Source organism: Apteryx mantelli, chromosome 14 (genome assembly GCF_036417845.1).
Source record: "Apteryx mantelli isolate bAptMan1 chromosome 14, bAptMan1.hap1, whole genome shotgun sequence".
Lineage (NCBI taxonomy): Eukaryota > Metazoa > Chordata > Aves > Apterygiformes > Apterygidae > Apteryx > Apteryx mantelli.
The window spans coordinates 22,707,129-22,731,290 of record NC_089991.1 but is presented as its reverse complement, the minus strand read 5'-3'; the positions used below and the strand labels follow the sequence as shown (position 1 = coordinate 22,731,290).

The 24,162-nt window shown below is 58.4% G+C and overlaps 2 protein-coding genes and 1 long non-coding RNA gene across 5 annotated transcripts; 2 read left to right on the top strand and 1 right to left on the bottom strand.

The window, feature by feature from the left end:
* Window positions 1-6,664: 6,664 nt before the first annotated feature.
* On the bottom strand, window positions 6,665-8,768 carry LOC106494307 (uncharacterized). Of its 3 annotated transcripts, none has more exons than XR_010885618.1 (3): window positions 8,700-8,768; window positions 7,738-7,957; window positions 6,665-7,245 (listed from the first exon to the last, which is right to left on the bottom strand). It is a non-coding gene; the product is annotated as an uncharacterized lncRNA (long non-coding RNA). The 3 variants fall into 3 exon arrangements; XR_001294277.2 differs by lacking the exon at window positions 8,700-8,768 and adding an exon at window positions 8,349-8,601; XR_001294276.2 differs by lacking the exon at window positions 8,700-8,768 and adding an exon at window positions 8,337-8,598.
* Window positions 8,769-8,811: 43 nt separating this feature from the next.
* On the top strand, window positions 8,812-10,054 carry LOC136993355 (SLC35A4 upstream open reading frame protein). Its single transcript, XM_067304929.1, has 3 exons — window positions 8,812-8,904; window positions 9,048-9,146; window positions 9,352-10,054. The coding sequence occupies exons 1-3, from the start codon at window positions 8,890-8,892 to the stop codon at window positions 9,547-9,549; spliced, it is 312 nt and encodes a 103-aa protein (XP_067161030.1). The 5' UTR covers window positions 8,812-8,889; the 3' UTR covers window positions 9,550-10,054.
* Window positions 10,055-10,137: 83 nt separating this feature from the next.
* SLC35A4 (solute carrier family 35 member A4) lies at window positions 10,138-12,399 on the top strand. The gene has a single exon (XM_013954561.2). The coding sequence runs from the start codon at window positions 10,139-10,141 to the stop codon at window positions 11,108-11,110; it is 972 nt and encodes a 323-aa protein (XP_013810015.1). The 5' UTR covers window position 10,138; the 3' UTR covers window positions 11,111-12,399.
* The last annotated feature ends 11,763 nt before the right edge of the window (window positions 12,400-24,162 follow it).

The window sequence follows — 24,162 nt, the reverse complement described above, 5'->3', positions numbered from 1 at the left end:
TAGAGGCAGTGAGCAGCGATGGCTGTTCAGTAGTGCTATGCTGCCCTCAAGTGCTTCTTCCAGCAACATCCCAGTTTTCAAAGTCAGCCTGCACTGTTTGCATTTTTAAAGTTTTACCCATGTGCTCCAAGAAGGGCCCTTGCAATCACACTGATTTTTTTTTAACCTTTGTGTGGTTAAAACCCTGCTTGAAAAGTGGGTTTATTTGAAGTGATTGAGAAAGATGGCAGGTTACCCTAGGGCCACCTCCTGCCTACGGTTAAAGTTTTGCATCCTGCAAAGCAAGGAAAATAGCAGCCCAGTGCTTCAGCATGCCTGTCAGCCACGTTTGGCCTCTCATGTCTCTTGGTCTTAAACTAGATATTAATTAACTGCCTCTGCTCAATGGTGCATCTGCCACTGACTCTGCAGTGCCTTTGATTTCCTCCTCCCACTGGCTCAGTGCGAGCAGCATAAAGTATATTATGAGTGTGTATAAATTAAATTTGAGAGCAGCCAGCCTGATGGTCAGGAAGCCTTCACTGGGCTGACTTGATGCTCCTGCACGCTGCCTGTTTTAGTGCATAGCCGTGACTGCAAACTCACACCTTTAAACCCCTGAGCCTTCAAATCCTGGAGTGGCCTCCATGGGGGCAATATATAGAGAAAACCCAGCGCCCCAGTTGTGTATAAAATTGTTGGCCAAGCATCTGCAACGTGCATTTCTCTTGCTTCCTTAAACTCCCCTGTGGCCCAGTAGCGCGTGTTTCCCAAGTTGTAAGTGCTGCGGTTTGGGGTTTTGCTGGCACCTTCAGTGAACATGTCAGACTGAATACGTCTGCACAGTGCTTAGTTCTCATGGAAAGGTGCACAGGCAAAGCAGCGGAAAAACAACTTAAAGCTCCGAGGACGTAGAGAAGGGAAGCCGAAGCAATGTTGGCAGCATTAGTCATGCTGCAGCCACTTTCAGAGTGACCTGCTGAGGTAAGGCGAAAGAGGAGACATTTGCTCTACTTGGCATTTTTTGATGCTGAAAAATTTGATCAACAGCAGGTGACAGAGACAAATGTGTGCTCTCCTCCCCATGCCATCCTCATCAGTCGCTCCAGATACTAGTGTCAAGTAAAACCGTGTCTAGCGGGAGTGAGGCGAGGTTCAGCTCTGCTGGGAAAGCAAAATACTTTGCAGGCTCTGTGCCCTCGTTGAGAGTATAATGGCAGCCTTGATGCCCCGGCATCTTTCCCTGTGAGCTGGTCTGCAGGCGCATGGCTCCTGATCTTCTGGTGTTTCTTGGGCCACCAAATAGAAAGCCTCAGTGTTAACTGCACAAGAAGAGTATGGTGGAAAACACTAAATTATAAGAAAGGCATTTTCTGCATCATTTAATTTCCCATTTTTTAGGAATCCAGCCTGGCCTGGACTGTAAGATGTTGACTGATGGCAGGGAGCTGTTTTGGTGCTGAAGGCCTCTGCAAAACACAACGGGTGCAACCTGCATGCCTCTTCTCACGGAGTCCTTTGTGGAGCAACTAGTGACATTACCAATCAAGGCAGTAGCCAAGCTCCCCCAGTCAGCCCCGCATGCCCCATCCCTGGCGTAAGTAGGGGTTGCTTCCCGCACCAGGCCCCCCTGGAGCCTCAGCACACCCAGTGTGGGTGAAGTAGCCCAGCTGTGCAGGGTCAGGGACACCCAGAGGGGCTATGGATGGCTGCAGGGCCATAAGGACTACCATCAAAGCTGCAGGGTCTCCATGGGGGCTGCAGGGCTGCTGGAAGGACTTCTGTAGGGTCTGAAAGGCCACCATAGGGAGCACCAAGGGGGCTGCAGAGCCACCAAACAGATCTCCATGGGGGCTGCAGCCCATCCAGGGCTTGCAAATGATGCCAGGTGGGGAGGCACTCCTGGGTGGGCCCTCCCATCCTTCTTCCAGATGGGCTGGGAGCAGAGGCCCTGGGGACCCAGGACAGGGAGTCCTAGCCCTGGCCCTGCAGGGCACTGGGCTGACAACCCAGTCTGGCCCAATGGTCTGCTCACCTGCCAAGCTGGATGGTGTGTGTCAGTGCTGGGGCTGGTGCCACTGGGCTCCTGGACCTCCCAGCCTCTCCCTGAGGGCAGTGTGTCCCCCCAGGGCCCTGCCTGGGATGGCAGCACAGGGGACTGGTGTCCGGGCCCACAGATCAGTCTTTGGAGGGGGTCACTAGTTACAGCCAGGACGCAACAACAGAGACACATCCCATCTTGGCTATCTTCCCTCTAGAGGCTTATCCCCCGAAGGGGTCGCATCCCACCCCAGCCTTTTTCCCTCCAGAGATATGTCCCCACACCACCAGTCTCCTCTCATCTCAGTGGAAGAAACATACCCACACAGAAGGGTAACTGGAAGCAGGTGCAGAGAAGGACCTGAAGGTCCTGGTGGACACCAAGTTGACCATGAGCCAGCAGTGTGCTCTTATGGCAAAGGAGGCCAATAGCATCCTGAGGTGCATCAGGAAGAGCAATGCCAGCAGGTCGAGGGAGGTGATACGTCCCCTCTAGTCAGCCCTGGTGAGGTCCCATCTGGAATACTGGGTCCAGTTCTGGGCTCCCCAGCACAAGAGAGACATGGAGCTACTGCAGCGAGTCCAGTGAAGGGCTGCTAAGATGATTAAGGGACTGGAGCATCTCTCCTATGAGGAGAGGCTGAGAGAGCTGGGCCTGTTCACCCTGGAGAACAGAAGACTGAGGGGGGATCTTATCAATGTGTTTAAATACCTGAAGGGAGGGGGAAAAGAGGATGGGGCCAGACTCTTTTCAGTGGTGCCCAGTGAGAGGACGAGAGTCAGCAGGCACAAACTGAAACACAGGAAGTTACTTGTGAACAGGAAGAAACTTCTTTCCTGTGAGGGTTACTGAGCACTAGAACAGGTTGCCCAGAGAGGCTGTGGGGTCTCCTTCCTTGGAGATATTCAAAAGCCATCTGGACAGGGTCCTGGGTAATGTGCTCTAGGCGACCTGCTTGAGCAGGGGGCTTGGACTAGCTGATCTGCAGAGGTCCATTCTGACCTCAACTTCAACCATTCTGTGATTCCATATGAAGCTTCCTGTAGGAAACAGGCTGGCACAAAAGCCGGCACAGCCATGTCAACAACGTTATGTCTGTTGTGAGCTGGACCAAGTGTGCAAGGGCGAGATGCAGCAGCAGGACCCTGAACCACATGCAGCAAAGTTGGGCACTGACAGGCCAGTGTGTGTTTGGGCATGGGATGGGGTGGCCCCTTGACTGCCCTTCACTGTAAAGACTTCTCAAGGCAGTGGCCAGCAGTGTTTTATCCATGGCAGGACTGCTGCTGTGGGACAGCCCTCAGGGCAAGCTCCTCCTGTTCATCCTGCCTAGAAGCACGCAGGCCAAACCACACCATTTGCTAAAGGTGCTGGTGAGAACACACATCTACATTTCAGCTGCAGCCCACTTGAGGTGCTGAGTTTGGCTGTTGATGTTCTCGAGCTTCTGCAGGAGGCCCTGGCAAAGCTTCTGCTGGGCACAACTTGACTGAAATACCAGGTCTGGTCATATCTGTATCAACCATGCAGCACCCCTGGGCACTCTGTCTGGTGCCTGGCATTAGCTATGCTTTTGGTGCCAAGCAGGAAATCTTGGGCTCTTTTGGGGCTGGTTTTCAGGTCACTTGCAGCTGAGTGATACAAACTCACTCTGCAGTGCATCAGGCCTTCCCTCTGCTTGAAAAAAAACAGGGCTTTTATTCCCAATGTGGTATGGACTGAAATTGCCCGAATGTGGAGTCTTGCTCTTTTTCTGTGCAAAAATGGGCAAAGCATTTCAGCGTGGACCCTCAAATGGGCCTGCCAGGCAGGCAATAGAAAACCACGCTCTGCCGTTGTTTGCCCTTGTACTTGTTGCTGGTGGGTAACTGATACCTCGTCTCCTGCCCATCCTTTGACCAGCTGTTTGGGGCCATCTTGTGAAATACCAGGGAGAGCTGCAAAGGGTAAGTGAGCTTGTTTTCCAGACAACCCTGCAGAAGGAGCAGTAACTAGATTTTGCATTCATTAACCCATGGATAAAATGCTGCAGAAAAACAGAAGCAGGCAGGCCTGCTGCACTTTTGCCCCCCTGGCTTTTTCTGCTTCAGGCAGCCTGTGCACCCCTTGCTGCGGAGCTACTGGGAAAAGCTGAGTGGGAGTCACATGCATTATCAACATGCTGCATCATTTTTGCCCTTGGGAGTAAGATTTGGAGAACCACAACTGATACAAAGCAGGTCTTCATTTATTTAATCCATGGCCAAAAAAAAAAGTTTGCAGAACAACTCACCTGCTTGTTGCCCAGCTCCTCCTTTGGGAAGAGCTCTGGGGCTGTGCTGCTGGAGTTAAGAGAGGGCAGCTGCGAGCCACCTCCATGTCCCTACTGCTGTCTGCCCATTGCATCTCTTCTTTCCATGGGTCATGGTGGGGGAAGGAAGTGTTCTCCTTGGGTTCCTTCTCTCCTTTCCCCTTTACACATGCTTTTCTCGTCCCACCTTGCCCTTTCTTTTTTACAAAGGTACGGAAAGTAAAATTTCAGATACTTATGTACTCACATTCCATTTACAAGGCTGTAAAGCACTGTCATAAATCAATATTAATATCATTGCTTGAATATGAATAAATACGGGAAATCAGAGACTCTGTCTGCTCATGTTTCTTGGGTGGGGAGAGAAGTAGTTTCTGCTCTAGAAACTATATCAGACACATGAATCAGATTCCTGCATGTCGTCTTTGTGGCTACTGAAGACAGACTCCACTTCCAGTAGTGCCCAAGAATTGTCCTGCCTGTGGCTCCCTTTCCCAGAAATGGCTGACTGAGCCTCCCGCTTCGGCCCCCAAAAGAGCCAAGCAGAGCAAAATGCCCCAGCCCTCTGTGTGGTAGCTGGCAGAGGAGAGCTCAGTCCTAGCCAGCTTTGTTGCCCCCCAGTGAATCCTGCTGTACATTTACTGTATTTAGGAACCGATTCGATCTCTTAGCAGAGAGATCTCCCCAGAAGAGACACAGCTATTGACTAGGTCAATTGTTTTCTCTTTGATCCAGCCTCTCTTTTGCCATTATGGAGGTTCACCCATCCCTAAAATTCCCCTCAAAGGATAGTAGCAGCTGCTGTTTCATCCGCTCCTCAGGGAGGCATAACCTGTGAGTGCTGGGAACACAGCCCAGCAGGGCAGGAAGGCTTTTCTCATCCCAGCAGCACTGGAGAAGAGCTGCCACCCCATCAACGCACTTGGAGCTCCAGGGTGACAGTGAGCCAACTTTAGTTTCTGGGCGTGCTACAGAGAAGTAAAACATGGAACTTCCCTCCTCTGCCCATCACTCCTGCTTTGGTCCTGCCCTGCAGCCCTGACTGAGGCCCTACGAGCCTGCTCCACCCCTTGGGTAATACTGCCCTTAGGACCAAAGCCAGGAGAGCATCTCCACTGCTCCAGGAAGCAAAGTCACAGCAGTTTGCGTAGGATCAGCTGCCAGCTCTAGCCTAGTTCATTTTTGTTCTTTCCTTACCAATTTTGTCTGCAGTAAAAGCAAGAGCCAACCAGGCTGCTGCTCCCATCACACCTGAGCATCCTCGCAAGTCTGCCTGCAAAAGCATGAGGCTGTTCATGGCAAGAAGAATGATCAGGGGAATCATGGCAGATGTGGATACAGGGAGGATGCCTTGGTCACCTTCTATTCCAGAAAAAAAGCACTGACTTTTGATCCACTTCCATCGGTGAGGGAAGAGCCCACAGCATCATCTGCACAAACACAGGTGTCCTGCTCCTGAAAGGGAGAGGAAGAGGGTTTAATAAGGATGGGAAAGATTCTGCCTCTTGTTCCTGCTGCTGGCACTGTCCCTGGATTGGACGTAGCCTGATATGGCAAGAGACCATCAACTCTGCGCTGAAACCTGCAGCAGGAGAGAGCTGAGGGAGGCTGCCTCTACCCCTCACTGCTGGATAAAGGAAAGCTGTCCAGGTAGCACAGCCTACGGCCAGGGAGTGGGCAGGAGGGAATCCCAGCCACCACATTTGGGACCAAATATGTCCTGACAGATCCCTGCTGCTTGTGTCTGACCCCAGCCAAAGTCACAGCCAGTCACTGGAGAGCTCAGGCCAAGAGCCTCCAAAGTGGATGTCCTCTAGGCTCACACCAGAGCCCTGAGGCAAGGACCTGCCACAAGAGCAGGAGCAAGGCTGGTCTGAGACATAGACTCAGGGCCTTAGTATTTCTCAGATCCCTACACTGGAAGCTGCTTGCTGCTTTTCTGTGCTCTACGTCTCTCTAGACTGCACTAGCATACGCTCACTTTCCACATGGCTTTTCACTTAACAAACATGTTGTTAGAGAGCAGTCCCTGCTAGCCACAGCTCCTCCCCTCCGCATTAGTCAGGCACTGCACAGCTGCAGCTGAGAATTGCTGTTTCTCCTGTGTGGGCTGTGGGAACAGCGTGCTCTCCCTGACCAGCCCTATGGGGTGAACCTCCTCACCCCATGGTGGGACGGGGACTGCACCCACATCGGCACCTGCAGGCTCTCTTTGGTGAGCTGCTGCGTATCCTCTGCTGGTCTCCGGGCACTGCAACACACACAGCTGGGTGAGAGGGGTCCCCAACTCCTCCCCTTCCCAAGCTCTCCTTCTGGGGAGATGTAGAACGGGTGTCCAAGTGGTGTAAATTACCTTTTACCTTAAGGGGGATCAAGTCAGAGCTAAAATTTATTAGAACACCTTTCAGTCATTAAGCTGTTACTATTAATAGACTTAAGCTGGTATTACTAGCAGCAGATAACCAGTCCCACAACACAGTGACTTACTCATGCAGGTCACTCGCATTCACCATGCTGCTACCTGGGTGGCAACCCCTGGGGTCCGACCCCAGCTGCTTACTGAGGAGCGGAGGGTCACACTGACGCAGCAGGGGCTTCCAGGTAGGTGCTCACAACATCGCACAGAGGGGCTCTTCTCTCATTAGATGCTTGTATAATCCTGCAGTCTGTTTGCACACAGCAGCCTCCACATTCTTGGGCATGGTCCAAGTTACACAACCCACAGCTGATGCCAGCCTGTGTTAGCAGCCTTGTACAGGTTCAGCAGACTCATGGTATCCTGAGTTTTTCAGTTCTTGGGGATCCAACACCACTGCCAGTCTCCAGACCTCATCAGTTTTTGGGAGACTTTCACAACCTCTCTCTCAGAATGTACTCTTCCTCTCTTTGGCCTGCTGTTCTCTGGTAGCTATTTCTCCATCCACGCCTGCAGTACCTATTTACAGAGACTTACACAGAACGGGCCTTTAGGACACAAGAGCTCACCCACGTGCAGGGCAGGTGTGAAGGGAGGAGACCCTGTGGAAATCAGGGCTGCATAGGGGCAGGTCCTGACACACAGGAACCACAGTTGGGTCCTCCCAGCCTTGACAGTGCTTCCCTTGAACTCTGGCTCTGGATTCCCACTCTCGCCCAGCTGCCTTAACTCAGTTTGGTACCTTGACATTTTCTTTCACAAGGCCCCTCTTTTGACTGCAGGGGCTGGTCCCCCCATGGCTAGGAGGACGTTCCCCTGCCCACAGGTGGATCACAGCATCCTTGGCAGAGTGCAGGCAGAGGTGTAAAAACAGAGGCACTAAATATAAGGCTTAGAAAAGGACTGGGGGTTCTATGACCAGGGACCCCATTTATGTACCTCTTCAGGTCAGGCAGTCAGAGCAGAGGGAAGAGACTGGGCTCAGCCTGCTCCAGTATCTCCGTCACTTACTGTGCAGCAGATCTCAAAATCCTGCAGAAGCTCCTCCTCCACTTGTCAGAAATGTTCCCTTGGAGCTGGCAGGGAGAAGGTGCTCCTACACCATGCTGAGCCTTGTCTCCCACCAGCGGGCCAGGAAGCAAAGGCAGCACATTGTCTCCACCTCTTTCCTCTTCTCCTTTGCATCCTTCCCAGGCCTTCAAGCTCATCTGCTGCCGCTCACTCCCTAGGCCTGAACAAAGAGAGACTCAGTGGCTGCAGGTAACCGTCCAGCTGGGGGCTGACTGGGATCCAAAACCTGTGAGCCCAAGGCAGAGCTTTGCCACAGCAGGAAGGGGGCAGGGGGAGCAGAGGGGCAGTCGCACACGGGGCCACTCCACTACTGCAGCCAACCCCGGCACCAAGGCAGCATCCCCCGGGACAGAGCCACGGGGCTCCTGAGGGCCAAGCTCAGCCAAGCGCTCTGCCGAGGCCTGACGAACCGGGGGGACTTTACCCCGCCGGCGTGCAGGGCCGGGGAGGGGAGTCCTCCCCGCGCTGCCCCGGGCGGCTGGTGGGCTGCATTCCCGCGGCTTTGCGACGGCTCCCAAAACGTCTCCTAAAACACAGACCCGTGTTCGCACCCAGGCGTCGTCCGTGCTGAGAGCGACCCCCTTCTCCCAGCCGCCCCGGGCCCGATGTCGCGTCTCGCTCGGCCGCCAGCGCCCGCGGGGCCCAGTGCCAGGCCGCCAAGGCTTCTCCTTCCCGCGCACCGGGGCCAGACCCCTCCCCGGCCCAGCCGGGCACCGCGGGGAGGCCCCGGGCAGCCGCCAGCTGGAGCCCCGGCGGCTCTGCCGTGCCGTTAGCGCCGCGGCCGCGGTGAGGGTCGCGCTGCCCCGCACCGCGAAGGGCCCCGGGGCCCCCGTTCCGCGCCGCGGCGGCGCCATCCCCCCCCCGCTGCCTGCCAGCCCCGGGCCCCCTGGGGCGGCCGGTACCGGGGACGGGGGGGGAATGACGCAGCCGCCGCACGCGGCGCCCGGCCCGGCCCGGCCCGGCCCCGCCCAGCCTGGCCCACCCGCCTCTCGCGCGCTCCCTCCGCCCCGCCTCAAGATGGCGCCGCGCGCCCCCGCGGGCGTCCCGTGAGGCGCGGGCCGCGCGTGCGCGGCTGGCGCCGCCGGCGGGAAGATGGCGGACGATAAGGTGAGTGGGGCGGCGGGACGGGCGCGCTCGCCGCGGGGCTTCTCGCCCTGCCCGTGACGGGGCAAGCGGCCGGGCCGCGTGTGGGGCCCCCTCCCCTCCCCGCCGCGGGTGGCGGCCGCCTGCAGCGCGTGTCTCTCGCCCAGGACTCGGTGCCCAAGCTGAAGGACCTCGCCTTCCTCAAGGACCGGCTGGAGAACCTGCAGCGGCGGGTGGAGGACGAGGTGCACGCGGGCGTGGGGCAGGTAACCGGCAGCTGCGCGTCGGGAGCGCCGCGGGCCCGGCGCCGCCCTCGCCGGCTGCCCGCCGACAGCGGCCCGGCCCTGAAGGCCGCGCCGGGGAGCTCGGCCGGGCCCCGCGTCCTGCGGGAGCCTGCGGGAGGCCGGGGCTCCGCTCGGGCCTGCGCCTCGCCGCGGCCTCCTCACGCCTCGCTCTTCTCTCCTGCTGCAGGACGGCTCTCTGCTGGCCTCCCCCTTTCTCAAAGGCTTTCTGGCAGGCTACGTCGTAGCCAAACTTCGCTTTTCGGCAGTCCTGGGATTTGTGGCTGGCACCTGCACGGGGATATATGCTGCTCAGAACTACGCTGTTCCCAATGTTGAAAAGACAATCCGGGACTACTTCAATTCCCTGAAAAAAGGCCGGGACTAGAGAGGAGCCCTTTGGCAGAGGTGACTCTAGAAGCAGCTCTTCTCAGTTAGACAGCAGGAGCAGAAGGTTCCTAGGGCTTTTGGGGACAGCAGTCACACATGCCGTTCTTTTCCACTGGAAAAATGCTTTATATCAGATACTTATGAGACATCAGCAGGTCTGATTCTGGGATATTTATTAGAGTATCATGGGAGAGGTGATTGCTGTGTTAACCCTTCATAGCTTGGAAGCATCAGCGGCCAAGTGCTTGCCAGCTGCCTTTTCCCCTCACCTCTCCCCCTGTTCCCCTGTGGAGTGAAGAGCTGTCAGTGACATGTCATCACATTGACTGCCCATGCACCCTTCCGTCCAGTGATCACTGTGCCCAAGGAACATGCTTCGTGTGGCTTCCTGGGAAGGCCTGAAGCTCTCTCCCGAATGAAGAACAAAACTGTTCCCTTCCACTACACCAGAAATGTAACGGCTAGCATGTCTTAATCAAACTCATTAAATTCATGGTATTTGATCTCTTCGTGAATGTTTTAGGGTGCAAGTCTGTCTGGCCTCCCTGCCTTGGCAGCAGCTTGCCCTTGCTGGCTGCCACCTGGAAATGGTAATGTTGTCCGGTAATGCTGCTGGCTTTGTGCCCAGCCCTGCAAACTGGGTGCTTCGAAGGGTGCTATGGGGACTGATGCTGATCTTGTCTGTAGCCATATATGGCTCTCATGCTCCCCTCCTAAACCTGTGTAAGGTGGATGGGAAGATCCCCTTCAGCTCCTCGTCTGTTGTGATTCTTATCGAGCTGACGAAGCTGGTGTTCTCCCTCCTGTTCCTGCTGATCTGGGACCGAAAGCTGCTGGCAGTCGCTGTGTCATGGTATCATGCCGCCCCCTTTGCCCTCTCTGCCCTGCTCTATGCTGCAAACAACAACCTGGTGGTTCACATGCAGCTCTTCATGGATCCCAGCACTTACCAGGTCCTGAGTAACTTAAAGATTGTCAGCACGGCACTCCTCTACAGCTTCTTCCTGCGCCAAAGACTTTGCATGCGCAAGTGGCTGGCTCTTTTCCTGCTAACGGCTGCTGGGGTGAGCTACAGCTGTGGGGGCCTGCAGGACCCACATGACCCTGGCAGCCCCTCCAGGATGCAGCTGCACATCACACTGGTGGGCTTGCTGCTGATCTCAGTGTACTGCCTCATATCAGGCTTGTCTGCTGTCTACACGGAAGCTATCTTGAAAGCCCAGGCTCTACCTCTCAGCCTCCAGAACCTCTTCCTTTACTTCTTTGGGGTCCTGCTCAATGTGACTGGCCACTTCTGGAGCAGCACAGAGGGAGGTTTCCTGGAGGGTTTCTCCTCCTGGGTGCTGGTCATTGTGGTCAGCCAGGCTTTGAATGGCTTGATCATGTCTGTGGTCATGAAGCACAGCAGTAACATCACCAGGCTCTTTGTGATCTCCTGCTCCATCCTGGTCAACGCCTTCCTGTCCGTCACCCTCTTTGACCTGCAGCTCACCCTCTTCTTCTTCATCGCTGTCGCAAGTATTGGCCTTGCTGTTCACTTGTACTATGGGGTCACATAGCTGCTGCCTCCCTGCCCTGCATGCAGCGCCAGGGCAGCCTTTAGTCATTATTTAGCGGTGTCATTGCTGTACCGGGGCTGGCTTATATAAGAAGCACAGCGCTGCTCGGGCCGTCAGCCTCCCTGCCCTTCTGCGTGCACAAGGACCCCAGGAGAAGGAGTGCTGGGGGAGGGGAGGAGGTGTTCCCTGCCCCTGTGTCCGGGGAACTGGAGCCAAAAATGCTGGCTTGGCACCTTCTTTCTGTGCCCTGCTCTTTGCAGGATCTACTCTGAATCCTCTCACTCCTGAAGCTGGGGAAGGTAGCCTTCGGTTCCATAAAAGATAGGCCAGGACCTCCCTGCCCCTATTTTAGCAGTGTAATGTGTGGGCAAAGCGACACTGGCCCCTGTGTCGGAGTGCCCCAGCTTGGGAGGGCAGGGCTGTGCTCCAGCCTGGCCAGCTTCCTGCCCAGCCAGGCTCCAAGTGCCTTTGGGAAGAGGGACCGCTCCGTGTCCTGGGGTTCCTGTGCCATCGGGTGGGCCCAGCCTCTGGAGCAGATCCCGGCACATAGCATACTGCATCGTCCAGCCGCTTCCGCCCATCTTCTATGCACCAAAGAACGCGCTCTCTCCTGTGCCAGCAAACGCTCCTGGCTCAAAGATCCCCCTGCGGCGGTTAGCTCTGGTGTGCTGCAGGCTCGTGCATATGTTTACCGAGCTCTGCTGCACAGTCTGCCAGGCCAGCATTGCTCTGGTGCCATTTTTATTCCTGTGACACTGTGGGATGGTGCTTTCCTGTGGCTGGGGGCCGTGTCCACCCAGTGCGCCCAGCTGGTCCCCAGTTCTCATCTCTGGGGGAGCCTGGTGCTGAACTCCTTGGGTAGGAGGATCCCTGGGCTGGTCCATGCCACTTCTGAGCACCCAGAAATGTGAGGAAGAGGGTTTTCTCCCTCTGGGCTTTAAGAGGTACCAGTCCTCTGCACCGGGCTGCGTGCTGCTCTCTGGAGAGCCTCATGCCATGGCCTGAGGTCTCTCCCTCACCTCTTCCCAGCATTTTTCCAGCCTATCCCTCACCCCAGTTCCTGGCCAAAGGGCTTTTGTCCCTGGGGCCCGTTTGCCCTTCCTGGGTGCAGTGTGGCTGCCCACCACCACTGCTCTGGGCTGAGCGGATGGGGAATATGAGGACGCGGGGACTGTTTTGCCCACTCCTCACAGGAGAGATGGCGCCTGGATTTGCATGAACACTGCTGCTGGTGAATTCCCAGCAGGCAGAAGTTGGTGCTGGCTCTGCCAGGGTTATTAAAGTTGCTGTTCAACAGCATGTGTGTGTTTGTCCTCCCTGCAGGAAGGCATCTGCTTTGCTCGGCAGAGCCCTCCGCTGTTGCCGTTCAAGGGGCCCGAGGCACATCTGAGCCTAACAACGCTCTTTGGTGAAGGGCACCCACTTTATTCCATGTGGCAGCACCCTCAGGGCTGTTAAATCTCCCGTGGTGCCCGCTCTGCTCCTGCTGCTGTGCTCGCCTGCCTCTGCGTCAGCACGGTGCCCGCGGGGGGCCCTGCCCGTGCGGCTGTCTGCTCTCATTACCTTGCGCGCCTTTGAGCTCTGGCTTGGGGCGGCAGAGCTGTGCCCAAGCCTGTGCTCCTGCAGCCACCTGCCCCACTGCAGGGCAGGGTTTTCTCCGGGGGGGCAGAGGGGTGAAAAACTCCTCTGTTCTGCCAGTGAGGGTCCTGCCCTGGCGCCCTCACCAGACGCCAGCAGCAGCAGCTCTCGGGAGCCGGAGCAGGCTGGATCAGAGGACTTGCCTTGGGGGACAATTACAGCTAGGGCCTGCCCATCCACCTGGCGTCAGGGCTGGTGGCTCACGCGTGCCGCAGGGTGTGGGCCCAGGTGGCAGGGACCTGTGGACATCCCCTCCTTCCTGCCAGGGCAGCCGTGCCCACCACCCTGGGGCTGTCGGCTCAGGACGTCTGCGTGGCGGCGTTGGCTGAACCTTGCTGCCTGGCTGCCCTCAGCTGCTGGTTTTGTGCAGAGAGCTCCACAGCGTCCCGGAGCACCTCTTGCAGAAGCACCCGGTAGCGGCGATCCAGTGCCTCTGCCCGCTCCTCTGCCAGGTGCCGCTGGGCCTGAAACACCTGTGGGGACAACCAGGGCTCCCTAACATGGCCCTGGTGCTGTCCCTGCCCCCTGCAAGCAAGGCCATGCTGGCAGCCTGGACACACATCCCCTGCCCACCTGCAGTGTGTGCTGTCTCCAGGCCTCCATCTCCTGCCGGTGGCTGTGCAGCAGGGCCTCCAGGTCCTGCTCGGCCACATCGCGCTCTCTCCGTGCTGCCTCCAGGCTCCGGCCCAACACAGCCACCTCCCGCTGCCAGCGAGCCGTGTCCCACTGCAGGGACAGGGGCAGAGACAAGGACAAGGACAGAACAGCTCTGGAGTGTTGCAGCTGCCTGAGGCTCTTGCCTGCTGCCTTGCTGCAGGAGAGCAGCTCCAGGGAGGCGAGGGAGCCTGGAGCTCCTGCTGAAGGGTTCACTTCAGCTCCAGTCTCTCCCCCTGTCCTGCTCAGGGCTCTGCTGTGCCCACCTCCCCACTCACCTCCTGGCCTGGCGCTGCCCCATCCCCAAGCTCCCCGAGCTCCTGCTGGAGGAGCAGGTGGTGCTGAGCCTGCAGGCGCTGCCTCTGGGCCTTGGCCAGGGAGAACTGGACCTCTAGGGACAGGCATGGCTGGGACAGGCATGGCTGCCACTGGCTCCTCGCCTGACAGAGAGCAGAGAGGGTTCAGACCGGAGCTGTGGGGGCTGCTGTTGCGGAGGGCTGAAGGCCCCCCCCCGACACTTCACTCCCTTGCACAGCCCCAGACAGGGACCCAGCAGGGTCTCACTCACCACGCTGGCCCCACTCGGTGGCCACGGCGCTTCGCCCGGCAAAGGCTCTTCTGGCAGGCCCTGTCCCGCATTCCCAGGGGCCTGGCTGTTCCCTCTCCGGCAGCTCTCGGCAGCACTGGCTCCTTGTCAGAAAGAGGGAAGGAAAACAAGTGTGACGTGGGGGCCTGGAGAAGCCAGTTTAAAGAAAGCCATGAGCCCCTCTCCTCTTCCAGCCCCCTAAGCAGAGGGGTTTCCCCTAATTTAAAGCGATGCCCCATGCCCATATATCAGCCACCAGGGCACAGTGGCACGTCTCTGTCCCCATACTCCATACCTCCCCCCTGCTCCAGGCTGGCTCCCTCCGGGGGCACTTGGGTCCCAGGCTGTTCGCCCAGTGCTGGGTTCCCTGCAGGGACCAGGTCCTGTGGGAGCAGGAGGGGACATTATAGGGATGTCACCAGGATTTGGGACTTCTCCTGTGCCCAGGTTGTCCCCACAGAGGGAGGCCTGGCCTGTGCCCACCTTGGCACCAGGTCGATGCATCTGATTTTCCCTGAATGCCTTGGTCGCCATCTGCTTCTTCTCCCACCTCTGGCTCTTCAGCACCTAGAAAAGCACATCCTTGCTGGGGCTCTGGAGACCTCCAGGCATGGCACAGCTGCGTGGGCACGTCCCACCCCACTGTCCCCTCTCCCAGGCAGGCTACCCCTGGCTCCCTCCCCTGCCCTCGGCTCCAGACAAGGGTTTGTGACACCAGGACACAGCCAGGACCTCATCCAACTGGGGGGACGGTGCCACTCCGGGTCCCAGCTGAGGTGCATGGTACCCAGGGCATCCTCCTACCTGCAGCTCCCGCAGGGCTCTCCGCAGCCGGGCCACAGCTCTCTCCTGCTCCAGGCGGCCGGCTCTGGCCAGCAGCTCGGCCCGCAGCCCTCGGATCTCTGCCCGCCGCACCGCGGCCTCTTGCGCAGGGTCCCAGTGGGTGGGTGAGACCGTCTTGGCCAGCCCCTTCACCCGCTCGGCCAGTGCCAGGGCTGCCAGGATCTCTTCTCCGGAAGTGTCTGAAAGAGTAGCGAGCCCTGGATGCCTGGATGGGGGGCATGGTGTCCATGGGCGCAGGGATGTCCCGGGGCCCGGCACAGCACTGCTGCAGACAGACCAGGCTGGCACAGATGAGCAGAGCTGGTGCCTGGCCTGTCGGTGACCGCGGGCATCCCTGGGCAGGGGACAGGGCAGCGGGAGAGCAGGGACCGAGTGCCAGGAGCCGGCTGGGGGGAAGGCCCCCCCCCCCCGAGGCAGTTATCCCCTTCCCAGGGTGTACCTGGCAGCGCCACGCACAGCAGCAGGAACGTGAGGCTGTTCCCCTCCAGCAGCCGCTCAACGATCCAGGGCAGGGAGCCGGCGCTGGCCGGCGGGTGTCCTGTAGCCAGCGCCCCAAGCAGGGGAGAGAGCCTGCGGAGAGTCAGCGTGGGGGGAGCGATGGGGCATGGCAGCATCGCAGCAGGGCCCGCACTCCCCAGCTGGGCTGAGCGCCAGTCCATGAGGGCTTTGGGCCTGGTCTCCCAGTTAGCCGGACTGGGCCAGAGCGGGAGCAAACCAGCCCACGTGCTTGAGGGGTGGTGGGACACCCCCCTCCCCCCCCCCCAGTTCCCAGGCACAGGCTCCCGTTGGGGTGCCAAGTCTCTCCTGCCCCTCCAAGGCCCAAACAGCTTCTCCTCCAGGTAGTGAATCCCGTCCTCGACCACCCGCCCGGCACTGCTGGTTCGTGGGAGTCCCTGAGACAGGACCTGGCTCAACCCCAAGCCTGGGGCAGGGCCCCGACCCCGGTACGTACGGCTCAGGGCCAAGCCCGGGGCCCCCAGGGACTGCCAGGATCCTGAGGGCCGAGCGCCGGCGCCCACATCCCTCCAGCTCCCGCTCCAGCGTGAGCGTGAAGAGGCTGCCAGTCCTGGGGAGAGGCAGGCGGGTGAGCGGGGCTGCGGAGGTGGCGGGAGCCAGCCCAGCACCCCCCAGCCTGATCCCTCCCACGCACCAGCCCAGTTCTGGCCCTGTGAGCCGAGCTGTTCCCAGAGTGTCCCTCCTCGGGTGACACCCAAATCCCTCACCCCTGCACAGCCGAGCACCCATCTGCCACAGGGTGCTGCGTGCACCCCAGGAACGGTGCTGGGAGGGCACCCAGGCCCCACGCATAGACGCTCATGGCAGCTCGGGCATCGGGCACGGCGATTTCTGTCACCTCCTCCACCATCCTGGAAGCAGAGAGAGCCGAGAGCGAGCGAGAGGGGCCATGTTCACCCTCCTCCTCCATGCCCCTGAGGGACACCCCTGCCCATCCCCTGGCTGGGCACTATGTCCCATGTCCAGCCCTGTGCCCCATGGTGCAGATGCCAGACCATGGGGCACTGGGTACCTACAGGCCCAGGGGTGCGACGTCCATCACCTGCAGGGCTTGGCTGCCAGGACGGAGCAGGTCCCAGGCTCCTCCCTGGGCGCAGACCTGGAACGGGGCAGCAAGATGGGGCTGCTGGGACCCGCTGTGCTCGCTGGACCCCCCCCCCCGTTTGCTCATGCCCATGCAAATGTGGGCGCTGGGAAGGGATACGTCTTGGGGCACCTCCAGCATTTCCAAGCCCAGGGCTGGGGAGAGCCACTGCCCTGGGACATCCAAATGCGTGCAGAGCCTGGCAGGCCCTGGCAGCATCTGGGACCAAAAGCAAGGACCTAGCCTGGCAGTGGGAGCTGGAATCTCCTTCGTGCCAACTGAGCACAGATGGGAAGGTCTTTCAGGCCACAAAGAAGGGTCAGTGTCAGGAAAAGCCCAGCCACGTGGTGGGAAAGGAGGTGTTAGAGGGTTCCCTGTGCCCACCGTGCTGCTGGAGCAGGGCAGGTGACATGCCCCTGGTGAAGCTTGGAGACACCCCCTGGGCAGGCCAGGCCTCCCTCGCCTGCAAAGTCCTGTGAGGAGGTGAGAAAACTGGAAATCTCAAGGTCTTCGGCCCCTGGGGTTGGACACTGGTACCGTGTAAGCCCCACAGCACAGCAGTGGCTGGCTAGCGGCAGCAGGGGAGCAGGACTCCCACCTGGGGCACCCTGTCCCAGCCAACCCTGCTCCCGCCATACCTGGACCAGGCTGACAGTTTGCAGGCCCTGTGCATCACCCCCTGCGGCCTCCAGCTCTTGGAAAACGCTGTCGATCACCTGGGGACAAGCCGGTCAAGCTGGGAGCCATGGATTCCTGTCACCCGTGGCTGGGTCTCACACTTGTACCAGCAGGATCGGGGCCTACTGAATGAGCCTGGCACCCCCAGCCTGGGTGGGAGCCCAGAGCCCAGCACTGCAGGGCATGTTGGACACACTGTCACCTCCCCGCGGCTGTGCCCTTACCTGCCAGACAATGTCCTGGAGTGGCAGCCACGTCCCAGGACCATGGGGATCCCACAGCAGCAGGGACACGCTATAGCCAAGGGGCACTAGGGCCAACTGGGGTCTTGCCAGCTCCAAAACCTTCTTCTGGAAGGAGAGACATAGATGGCATAGCAGGGATGGCATGGTCTGGCACAGGTGGCACAGCACAGATGGCATTGGCATAGATTAGGTAGCACAGCACAGATGGTGTGGCATGGATGGCACAGCACAGGTAGCACAGTATGGATGGCACAGCACAGATGGTACGGCACGGCACAGAGAGCATGGCATAGAAGGCATGGCACAGAGAGCACGGCACAGAGCATGGCACAGACAACATGGCACAGATGGTGTGGCACAGATGGTGCGGCACAGATGGCAGCCACATCTCAGCACCCAAGAGGAGACAGGAGGTGGTGAAAAGCAGCAGCAGAGCCATGCATAGGACTAAGCCCCAGGTGCCAAGCACTGTCTGCAACCCCTGAGGAGTTGGCAGTGGCACCTGGCACCTCTGGAGAGGAGCCAGGTGAGCTGCAGAGCCATCCGCCCCCACTTGGGGCCAACATGGCCCTGGAGCACCCAGGTGAGGAGGGATGTGGGGATGTGGGGATGGGGGTCTAGACAGAGGACCCAGGGCCCACAGTACCTGTCCCGCATCCAGGTGAAAGATGTCATCGATGGTCAAGCAGCTCTCCTGGCATGAGGGAATGAGTGTGTTAATGGTCAGCTCTCCCCCGTCCCAGTGTGACTAGCGCAGGCTGCAGGAGGGCCTGGGCACTGCTGGATCTGGGTATGGCATGGAGGGCCTGGCACAGGCCTGGAGGATGGGGGAGACCCCCTTCCTTCTCCCACTGTCTGCTAACTCTCAGAAACCACCCACAAGAGAGGGACCCAGAGAGGCGTAGGGCAGGTCAACCAAAGGCTTCAGCACCCATTGGGATCCTGAGTGTGACAGGCCTCTGCTGGGGCTCCTGGTCTGGCACGTGGCTGGGATGGGGCCCCCCACTCCCATCTCATCCCTCATGGACCCTCATCCCCTTAGTTCCCTTGTCCCTGCCACTCTCACCTGCAGCCCCTTCTCTGCAAAGAGGAGCCGTGCAGGGTCTTCGCTGTTGGCCACCTGGCTCTCCCCTGGCCCTGTAACACCAAACAGGGGTGATGCAGGGAGGGGGCCATCCCCACCAGCCCCCCCCCCCACCCCTCACTGCTGGGTCCTGGGGATTTCACATCTTCCATCACCGTGAGCCTTCCTGCTGTGACCATGGCACCCAGCGCCTCTGCGTAGGGGAGGATGCCCTCTCCCCACCACTGCTCCCCAGGCCAGTCCCACCAGTATGACCATGGTCCCAGGGCCACCACATTTGTTGCTGTCCCCAAGGTGGCAGCACCCAACCCTAGTTCCCTGGGGAGGGGTTTGGACAGGGCCCCATGCCCAAAGGGGCTGGGACGCTGCAGGCAGCCGTGTCCCAAGCCCTGGCCCTACCTGCTGCCCGGTGGAGTCCTACAGCTGCTCGTACGCACACATTCCGCTTGGCCTGGAGGGACATGCAGCAAAGGGGGAGAGAGCTGGGTCCTGCCCCAACCACTCAGCAGCTGCGAGGAGCTGGACAAGCCCCTCAGGACCGGGCAGCGTCAGGCCATGCCACGCCGAAGGCAGAGGACAGATCCCCCCAAAGCAGCCTGTGCTGTCCCACCTGAGGATGCTCACCTCCTCAGCATCCATGATCAGCTCGATATGAGCAAACTTGGAGCTGGTGTTTGGGACAGGGCAGGGGATGAGGTTACGAGGGGCGATCGCATTTCCGTGCATTATTAATGGGTGTCAGGCACGGCTGCATGGGCAGAGCTGGGCAGGGACAGAGCCCAGCCTGGAGGCATCACATCCTGCAACACCGAGCCCGACTGGCGAAGGAGTAGCGAGGTTTTACGATGTTGGAGATTGTTCGACGTGGGGCTGTTTGATGGCACTGACACCCCCAGGACTTCTCCAGGCCCTCGGACAAAGCAGCCGGGGAGGGCAATCGTAGCCAGGACTCTTGCTGGGGTCCGAGGCCAGCTGTCCCAGTGCCACTCATGCATAATTGATGCGGGTTGGCAAAGTGCCCTGGGGCACCTGCTCCCTGCGGGCCCTGCAGCCCACCTCTCCTGGCTCTGCTCCCAGCTCTAGAAGCTGGTGGGGCCATGGGAGGCCAGTGAGCACCTGGCCCCGCTTGCCAGCCTTTAGTATGCTCCCAGCTCCACAAATGACATCCTTGCAAGCTGGGAACAGGAGAGGAGGGACCCTGGACCATCGTGTAGGCTTTCTAGACACCAGGAGCAACCACAAACCATGGAACCACATTTATTTGAAATCAGTCATACCAAGAAAGCACAAAAGGACTGACATCAGGACTGACACTCGCTGGTGGCACATACCCTCAATCCCCAGGTACATGCACACCCGCAGGCCCTGGAACCCCTCAGTAGACCCCAAAAACATCCAGGACTCATGCCTGAACCCTGGGCCTGATTTATCCAGTCTCCAGTTCTGACCTTGGGTCTTTCTAGATTCTGGTTTCCTACTCAATGGGTCGTCCAGCTTGTGTTTGCTAGCAGGTAACACAACCAATACACACACACATGCACAAAGCATAGAGAGGGAGGTCACACAGAAAATGTGGGGAACAGGTGCAGGGCTCAGCCAGACAAGCACCTTGACCAGCCCTGCTTACCTGTGACCAGCCCCTTTTCTTCCCCATCCTCTCTTTTTTCCCGTGCTTGTTCCTTCCCCAGCCACTCACCATGACCCCTCCCTTTCAGCTTTGATACTTCTCTTAAACATCCTACAGTAAGTTTTGCACACTCCCATAACCCCCCTCAACATCCCATAACCAGTTTGGTCTTTCCCGAGACCCATTCTGATAATCCAGAATAAACCTGTTTTCTTAGCAGTTATAAAGTTTGCGGTTGAACTTCTTCGAGGTCACACTGCAGATGGTCACCCACCAGTGCCTTGAGAGCTCCAGTCTTTGTTGCTGTCTCCGTTATCTCCTGCTCATAGGGTTTGTGTATGTGGGTGTTTAATTTATCACTTTTCCTTTCTTGTGTTTTTTCTCTTATGCTGAATAGCAATTAAGCAGATATCCTCACAAAACAGACATCCTTACAGACATGGCCTAGTCTGCAACCCCCAGGTCAGGAGAGGTGAAGGAGCAGGAGAGGGACCTGCGGAGGCTGCCAGGACAACTGTGCCGAGTGGCACAGGTCTACAAGAGAGGTGGGGGGAGCTGGGCTGGGATCGTCTGGCCAAGAGGAGCCTCAGCGGGTCTAAGAGGAGCCTGTAGCTACTTGGAGGGAAGTGAAAGCATGATGGAGCCAAACTGCTCTTGCTTGGGGCAGACGAGACCACAGGGGCAACGGGTGCAAACTAGGACTTGTGAGGTTCAGGCTTCCTCTCTAGGAGGTGCAGCCCTGGGACAGAGCACGAGGGCAAACTCCATTCTTGGGGCTTTCCAAGACTTGGCCAGACAAAACTGTGGCCACCCTGAGCTAATGCCTAGGACAGTCCTGCTCCATAGAGGAGGCTGGACTGAGGACCCCAGAGAGTTTCCCACCAGCACATCAGGGTCCTGTGAGACTTCCCATGGGCAGCTCCCAGACTTGCAGCCCCTGGAGCTGAATGTGCCATGGCCGAGATGCTGTAAGGGAAGTGCTGGTGGAAATGGTCCTACACCCTCTTCACAGCCCTGTGGCAGGCCTAGAACAGCCTGTACCTGGATTTAGCCAGGTAGACTGCTCCGGCCACACAGAGTAAGGCAAGGATAATGCAGATGGGAGTGATCACCGCAGCACTGTTGCACTGCAGTACCGAGACAGGCACATCCTTCACCAGAAAGCCCTGGTAGTGAGGGGGTGAGTGGCACACATAGTCCCAGGGCCAGGCCGGCCCAAGGTGCACCATTGCTGCCAGCATCTGGATTCCCCCAGCCCCGGAGCATGAGCAGTTGTAGGGGTTGTCAGCTGCAGCCACGTCCCTCAGGTGCCCCAGGAGCTGCAGCTCATCCCGTGGCAGCTCTGGGATCAAATTGTCATCTAGATGGAGGACTTCCAACATGGGGTAATTCCTGATGAAGGAGGCATCTTGCAGCATGTTTTGGCTGAGGAGGAGCGTCTTCAGGGAGCCAAGAGAGATGTCTAAAGTACGGAGGTGGTTGCAGCTCATGTCCAACACTTCTAGACTGGGAGGCAGAGGTGTGAGGACTTCATCCAAGCCAGTGCCAGACAAGTTAAAGATTCGGAGGGACATTGGCCACTGGCAGGAGGAGGCTGGACCAGCAATGAGCTTGTTTTGGCTGATGTCTAAATGCTGGAGCTCGTGCAGCAGCTGCAGGCTCTCACACACACTGTGGTAGGATGTCAGGTTGTTGCATTGCAGACTCAGTAGCTGGAGCTGTGGGAACGCGCCCTCGCAGAAAGCGGGCGTCAAGCTGTCATCCCTGAGGCTGTTTCGCGCCATGTCCAGGGAGCGCAGAGCTCTGAACACCCTGCCAACAGCACAGGGCAGGGCGGTGACATGGGAGCTGGTGATTGTCAGCTCCTGTAGGGTCTCCAGCCAGCTGCTCAGGCTGGAGAAGCCCTGCTCGTGGCCTGTCAGAGGGGCTGATGTCACATTGTGGAAGCTCAGGGTCAACACGGGCAATTCCTTCCCGGCCATTTCGGTCCAGTTGCTTCTCCCCACAAAACTGCAGCTCTCAAACACCAGCTCCTGCACTTGGGTGTAGGAAAAGAACTTCAAGACCCGGGCGAGGAGGACCTCAGGCACCAGGAGGTCACCAAAGATGAGTTTCCTGATGCTGAGGGTTTCCAGCATGTCAATGGTGGAGGGCTGCAGGTCGCTAATGGGTAAGGCTGCATACCTCTCCAGGTCTCCCCCCCAAAACTCCACGACAGAGGCCGGGAGGCACTGAATGATGCTCCCCAGGCTCTCCTCGGACAGGCTGCGGCACATGCAATGCTCCTCAGTGCGGTTGAAAAAGCACCTGCCTTCTCCCTCCACCAGGCTCAGCCCCAGCAGAAGGAGGATAGCCGCATTCATGGCAAACAGCCTAGAAATGAGGAGAGTAATGGTGAAAGGCAGCACTCTGCTATGGCAGTGGCAGCAGAGAGGAACACGCGAGGGATGGCAAGGGCTGATTTGGGCCTGCTCAGCACAGGAGAACCTCAGCAACGGGACAGCCTCATGGAGACGGAGCTGCCCTCCTCACACCTGCCCCACTGCCCTTCGTGTGGGTCCAGCACCCTCCGTCAGCACCCGTGTGGCTGGTCACCGGTTACCCAGCACAAAGCTCTCAGCCCTTTGAAACCAGTGGTGAAACACCCGAGAGCTACACGTGTGCCACCTGCTCCTCAGCGCCGAGTCGGTGGCACTGCTCTGACCCAACCCCAAAAGCAGGATTTCAGCAAGATGGGGCTGAGACGCAGAGACGGGGGGCTCCCCCTGAGGCAGCGGCTTCTGGGCCCCACACAAGTTTCATGCTGGGGCCACCCTGCTGCAGAGCCTCCTGTTACTAAGTGACCGGCAAATTTTGAGGATCGGGAAAAACTAGAAATGCCGAGCAATGCACAACAAAGCCCGATCTATCAGTTTGCAAGACGGGAGAGCCACAGCTCTGTGTTTTTGCATGGTGCTCTGCGCAATCTGGGACAGGAAATTGCAGCAGAGGGCTTCATATTTTCCTCTTTCTCACACAGGAATTTGATTCATTACCAGCTGCCAAGGGAACAGTAGGAAATCATTTCTGAGGCTCTCTAATGACCCTGTCAGCACTGAGTATTGCTTTTCTGCCCAGCTGAAGGGAGAGTCTTATTAACAGCTTGCAAAAAAGCAGCAGTCAAAGACTAAAAGCTCCTAAGACTGTGCTGCCTCAGTTCCATCGAGGACCCCTAGAAGTGGTGGGAAGGGGCCTTTGGGCGCCTCCAGTCCAAACTCCTGCTTGGAGCAGGTCTGTTGCTGGCACTAGCCCACGCTTGCCACAGCTTTGTCTGGCTGAGTCTCAAAAACCTCCGAGGACAGAGATCTCCCCACCGCTCTGTGCCGTCATGGGGCTGCACCACCCTCTGAGGGAAAAACTATCCTCCTAGTGCAAAGAAGCACTTGCATGAAGCCTCCCCTCACCAGGGAAGCAGCATTAAGCAAGGGTGGGTTGTCCAGGGACTCACCGGCCAGGTCACGACTGAAATCTTTCCCTGCGCTGTGGCTGTTTCCTCTTGCTGCTGCCAGCTCCTAGGTTCAGGTGCCAAAGGCTCTGCAAGTGCTCTGCTCTCCAGAGCCAGATCTTCCCCTGCCTCCAGCCTAAGGAGACTTCACAGCCCGCAGGTGTCTTCCAGTTGCTGCTTCCTCTTTTGCAGCCCTGTCTTGCTTGTGTTTAGCAAATCCCCCCTGCACCACCCGCCTTGATCCACGCGCCCGGGGCTAGCAGACATGTGGCAGCAGGCTCCCGGGTGCTGCACCGCTCCTGATGAGGAACTTCCTGAGCATGACGGGGCCTCCTGTGCCTTGGAAAGCAACCGCCCCAAGTCACTTCTGCTCCACTTCCCTGCAGCAAAGGGCTCTCGGATAATTACAGCTGCCCTTGGCTGCGGGCAGGGAGGGGTGTTGGTCTAAGTGCCAATAGTTCCAGCTTTCCTAGGAAGGATTGGGGAACAGTGGGGTTGGGGTGACCTGAATGCAACCGAGTCTCCTGGGTGGTCAGCACCCTGCAGCTGCCAGTGAAGAAGGATTGTCACACCCTGCCTCCAGACAGTCCCTGGATCCCTGTGTCCCACGTAG